The 6,145-nt window shown below is 34.0% G+C and overlaps 2 protein-coding genes across 2 annotated transcripts; both read right to left on the minus strand.

The window, feature by feature from the left end:
- Positions 1-416: 416 nt before the first annotated feature.
- Positions 417-2,188, minus strand: LOC120338242 (cell division control protein 45 homolog). The gene has a single exon (XM_039406201.2). It carries the CDS (start codon positions 2,127-2,129, stop codon positions 417-419), a length of 1,713 nt encoding a protein of 570 aa, XP_039262135.2. The 5' UTR covers positions 2,130-2,188.
- A 127-nt stretch (positions 2,189-2,315) lies between these two features.
- On the minus strand, positions 2,316-5,890 carry LOC120338246 (ketosamine-3-kinase-like). The gene is made up of 2 exons (XM_078117013.1): positions 5,754-5,890; positions 2,316-3,700 (listed from the first exon to the last, which is right to left on the minus strand). The coding sequence occupies exon 2, from the start codon at positions 3,668-3,670 to the stop codon at positions 2,750-2,752; it is 921 nt and encodes a 306-aa protein (XP_077973139.1). The 5' UTR covers positions 3,671-3,700; positions 5,754-5,890; the 3' UTR covers positions 2,316-2,749.
- Positions 5,891-6,145: the final 255 nt, after the last annotated feature.

The raw sequence follows: 6,145 nt of genomic DNA on the forward strand, positions 1-6,145 counted from the left end.
ATGCTAGTAAACAATATTTGTTTGCATACCTTAGTGAACATTCATCAGAGTCAGAAACGAGCAGGAAATTCTACTTCAAGCATAATTTTCACCAAGGCATGTGACTAGGGGGTGGGTTAAGACCCGCAAATTTGTTATTTGTTTTGTATGCATCAGAGACTGCTGCTGAGGGTTTTCAAATTGAGGATATAGAAAATCATAAAAACAAGACTTTCAAAAAATACTTGTCATTCACCAATATTCGAATCGGACTTTATGATTTCGATAGGGTAGTGAATACTAATACGAAACTATTGAATACATAGAAAAAATAGGGGTAGTAAAACAAATACCACAGACCTACAGAACATATTATAAGAAACAATATAGATTATGGAACATAAAAATGTGAGAAAGAACAATTCAATATTATGATTCTAGGACATAATAGTAATCAGGGCATCTAAAAATTTACTCCTATCTTCTGTTTTTAAAGTCATAATACAAGGATCAAAATAATCATGAGCAGTTTGTGAGTTTGTTCTTTCAGCTGAGTGTAAAAAAGCTCGTCCAAAAAGATTTTTGCGTGAATCTTCAGCAAGTGGTGGTACACCAATTAGTATTGATAATCCCTGCTCAGCATTCAAAGGTGCGCACATGACAAGCGGTAAATTTTTTGCCTTATCGCGTTTTGTTTTTCCGAGAGATCGCAGATAAGAGTGCAAAAGATGGTGGGTGAAGTAATTCAAGTATATAGGATGGCTAAAGTATTTTACATCCGGTCCACCTTCTTTAACATAAGAGTAAAGGAAAGGTCCGTAACTCATTACCTGTCCAATGTCAATAAATGAACTAACATGATTTTTCATAGCTTCAAGTTGCTCTTTTGCTAACTTGATGCCTTTTATAAGTGATTCAGAGTTTATTTTTGACAATGCATCTAAAGCATCAACGAAATTATTACAAGTTTCTTCATTTTCCGTTTCATCATTTTCTAAAATTGCACTGACTGAATAAACCATATCACTGGCGCACATTTTATGATTGTATCCAAACTGTGCGGAGAATGATTGGTATCTTATGTTTGTGAGGCCAAATTTTTGAGCAGCCTCCTCAACTAGAGAAGGTAAATTTTCTCTGACCTTTGTATCCATGAAGTTATAATTTTGTTTACATTGTGTTAAAGGAATTCCCATTTCTGCTAGAAATTGATGCAATCGTTTCATTCCGTTATTTGTCCAGACTTTGAAGACTGTTGCAGTTGATGGTGAGTGACATAGGCTCTCGAATAATGACCAATGGCGATAAAGTGCAACGTCAAGATCATGTTCGAAATTTATTTTCATACAATTGATAGAAGTTGAATTTTCTTCGTCCTCAAATCTGTGATTCAACCTTGACATATGACCTTGAAGTTCGAGAACGCTAGAAACATACTTATCACGCCCAATTTTTTTGTTTTGAAATTGGTCCGTAACACCGATGATTCCCCACCACAAGGTGTCATTGTTGTCTTTAGACATTTTCCACGCGAGTTCGTACATCAACAAGGCAACAGATGTACCATTATAAGAAAACTCTTCGTATTCAAATAAAATTTCCTTTCTTTTTTCCTCCCAGTGACGCCTCTCTCTTCTTTTTTCAAGAACATCCTCATCGAACCTTCTCCTCTTGGAACTCTGTTGCGTAGGATCATCAGATTCAGCTCCAGAATCTTTCTCTGCATCTGAATCTTCCTCTTTATAAAGATCATCATAGTCTGGAATCGCCGCAAGCTCGTCATGTTCGTGCTTTATAAGTAAATACACTTGTCGTTCACAATAAAAATTTACCAAATCAACAGGTCTATGACTGTCAATGACATAAATGGTAACTTCGTCTGGAGGTTCTAGAATTTCCAACAGATCGATATTTCCTCCACAATTCAACATTATAACATTATTATATTGATCTTTGTGGTCATTGAATGCTTTCTCCACGTCGACTTGATTCTCCACGGGTACCAATGTATATTGCACATGATCAGATTTGAATAATGCCTGTAAAATCTTACATGCAGCGAGTGCATCGACATCCAAGGCTACAAGTAAGAGAACTCGTTCATGGAGAATCTTTCGATAAAAATCTTTCACAGGATCAGCAATTAACATTGTGACATGTAGATATTTATTGAAAGTACTACTTAGTTTCTGAAATTGTAAGCATAGAAAGTGGAGAATGAAAATTTAGCGAAAATAAATAAAATTAAACTAATAATGAACTTTATCTCGGCGTAATAAATTCCCATAACAAAATTTTTTTTTTTTATACAATTGATTTCAATATTCATATACTCAATATTATGTCTAAATGTAGGTATCTCATAAATTTCAGATTTTCACTCTGAAATAAATGATGAAAAAATATCTGTTTTAAAATTATCAATATTAGAACATTATTTTTATGGGATGATACACAGGCAAAATAATCAACATTTAAATAAATTTGGAAAAAAGGTGATACTGAAATTGTCGACTCAACTTAAAACAATTCAGCATACTTAAGTAGCACAGAATCCCATCCCATCCAAATCAATATTAAACAGAAATCACAGTAAAGTTAAATAAGAAAAGACATGGCAAAAGGCAAAAATTTCTATATTAAAACATGCACAACAATTTAATCAAGATTTATGAATATAACTCAAAGATGAAGGTTAGCTTATAAAGCTGGTATCACATCAAAAAATTAAAATGAGAAATCACTTTGAAAACATTAAAATCATAGTAGATTACAATTTTGCAAGATTTCTCATAATTGATAATGAAGATTCTCGATATCCCCCACCAAAATGATTCCAATGATTTAAATAATGAAAAAGTTGATATGCTTTTAATCGTTCATTAAACCCTTCAGCTTTAGGAATCAAAGAATGATATTCACTGAAAAATGATGACGGAAAACCACCAAACATATGAGAAATTGCTAGATCAAACTCAGAGTGGCCATAGAATGCTCCTGGATCAAAAATACAAGGTTCGTTTTCAAGTTCTGCTGTATTTCCACCCCACAAGTCACCGTGCAATAAAGCAGGTTTGATTTCCAGCGAACTCGGAAATAACTTAGGGAAATTATGTTCAACATCTGGCCACAGTTTTCTAGCTTCACTGTCGTGATATTTCTGTTCCACCATGTCAAGTTGTGGTTTCAAACGATTTTGAAGATAAAAATTTACCCAATTATTACACCACTCATTCACCAGAGGCAAATACCCACAACATGTTGTCGTATCAAAGCCAAATTTTGTCACAAAATTTGATGATAATTTCCCTACATAGGAACTTTCTTGTTCCTGCAGTCTTTCATTTTTTGCATTGCTAAGATGCAATTCTGCCATTTTTCTTCCCAGTTCCTTTGCATGACCATGCAAAGAATGCATATTTAAATATTCCATGACTAAAATTGCACCATGTGACCTTTTTATCACTTTGAATGGCTTTGGAACACGGATAGTATTTGTTTCCGCAATGGCTTTCAGTCCAGCATACTCTCCATCAAACATAAGTTTTGCTCCAGACTTCGCATTATCTTTCACAAATATTTTCCCTTTATCTGTATCATAGACGTTTCCACTACTAATGCATCCCCCTCCACCCTGTCCTGTGCTTTTTACAAACGAATAATTCAACTCAGCTTTGAGCAAACTCTCCATTTTGAAAGTCGAAATCAATCCACTCTAGGCCTAAACATATTATTTGCACATTTAAACTTTAGAAATAATAAGGAACATGAAATAACTAAATTTAAACTTGTCTATACCATTGTACCAAGGTAAGGTTAAATTCAGATTTTTAGATAACGCTTTGAACAATACTGCAATATGATAATACATGAACAAAAGATATTCTTAAATTTCTCTGAGATCTTGATATAAATTCAAGCTTCTGGGCCCCAGGACTGTAGGAGAACTGAAGAAAAAGGCAAATAAAGCATGCAACAAATGCCTGAATGCAGAAATACAGCAGTGACACACAGTATAGGTATCATCTTAGGTTTATTTATCCCCATAATTTGTGTGTGTAGCATGCAACAAATGCCTGAATGCAGAAATACAGCAGTGACACGTAGTATAGGTATCATCTTAGGTTTATTTATCCCCATAATTTGTGTGTGTAATAAACAAACAGTTTATAAGTAGGCACGTATCAGGCACTATTTCAGGACTTGGATTTTTTTATCATTTTTTCCGTAGTTCATTGGGGTTTCAATTTTATTAGACCGTGAATAAGTTAGTGCATCTCTATATCGCAGGGGTGGGCAAAATTTTTTAGTATAAGAGTCGCATGCTGCAAGTCAGAACTTTAAAAGAGAGCCGCAAATTTGTGAATTTATTAATATTATCGAAATACTATGAACAGAAAAGAAATTCACACAAGAGTCTAATAACAATAAATAGATAAACAAGGCAACTCTGTTTTCATCTTCGTACTTTCGGTTTTTTAATTTTGGACACATCACACAGTAACTTAGACCAGTGATCTTCAATCGGGTATACGGTATACCCAAGTGTATACCAGACCATAAGTTGGGTAAACAACTGATAAAGGGTATACGAAAGGTGTACAGCCTATAAAATATTCAATTGGATACAACAATGCAAACGCGGCGCACATGAAATGTAAAATGTTATTAACGCTAAGTACCGACGTGAGCACAGTGTTACATCACAAATTATATAGATAATACGGGCATGTGTCTGGGTTGGTGATTTCGGATGCCATGCACTTTGTTTGATTTACGTCGAACATTATTCCCGTCGACGCTGAGGCAGTCAGTCAAATTTATAACTAGCGGTCACTAGCCTATTAGATTGCATGATGATATTGCAGTACAAAATGTGCTCAAAATTTATTGTTTATTTGAGCCTTAAATAAACATTGGTATTTGTAAGGTATACAAAGTTCTTGAAAAACTGTAAAAGGTATACTTCGATGAAAAAGGTTGAAGAACACTGACCTAGACTAACTAACCGCAATCAAGCTGCAATATCGCCGACGCATCAATAAACATTGACCATTGTGACGAAAGATTTGCTGACTCGACTGACTTAAATTCAACGCTACAGCGATTTTCATACTAAAACATAATTTGTCCTAATTATTGACGAAAACTCTACTTTTAATAAATTGAAAGAGTTTACATTAAAGTTTTTCTTTTAGTTAAAATTTGGATAATAAATTATGTTAGCGAGAAGAGCCGCACAAAAAGTCTGGCGAGCCGCGGTGTGCCCACCCCTGCTATATCGCAATAAAGAAACATTTCTACCAATTTAATATAGTCAGTACGGCACTCTTTACAAACTGAAGGACATTGTGTGGTTTCAGAGAATCTCATTTTGCCGATGAAAAAACAGGGGACGTCTGGACATTGTTGTCCCTCAATATCAGTAAAATGAAATTGCGCAAAAAACTACAAATAAGCGCATTCTAAAAGTGCCTGGTTTTATAAAAACCATTTTTCTGATTTCAATTTTTATTTATTTCTGTCATTCCCTTCTTATGGTTTCACAATGTGGATTATTCAATATAATTAATTAATAAAGAGAATATAAAATAAAAAATGACAGCGATGAATGAGCCCTTAAAAATGAAAAAAACGAATACAGTAACAGCAGAGTTATTTCATTACAGCCAATTTTTCTATGTGTATCTGCATATGTCTAGTCTATATGTTGATATTCTGATATTTGCAGATTTGGGTTAGCATTTTGAAAAATTACTGCATTCTTTTCTTACCTTATAGTCTATAATCATTATATCGCCAGTTACGCTGATTATAGTCAAACTATAATGAAGTCTAAGATACCGTACCAGAATAAGCCATGTCTACCTCCAGAGATTTAAAATATATTCATATTTATAACAGTATAAGGATACCGTACGTGGTAAATGTCGAATTCGAGATAAACAGAAAATTGGAAACTGGCCTTTGACCTCATAATTTCGCGGGCACTTCGCTGACGACATTTGTGAAAACCAAACTTTGTAGAAAATTAGTTCTATTGCTGGAATGCGTCTATTTACTGCGTATTTATTAATTTTTTCGATAAATATGGCACAATGTATCAATGACGATTCAGTTAAAGAGATAAATACGCGATTTATCTTCTTGGGATTGACGTCATAAT

This window comes from Styela clava, chromosome 10 (genome assembly GCF_964204865.1).
Source record: "Styela clava chromosome 10, kaStyClav1.hap1.2, whole genome shotgun sequence".
Lineage (NCBI taxonomy): Eukaryota > Metazoa > Chordata > Ascidiacea > Stolidobranchia > Styelidae > Styela > Styela clava.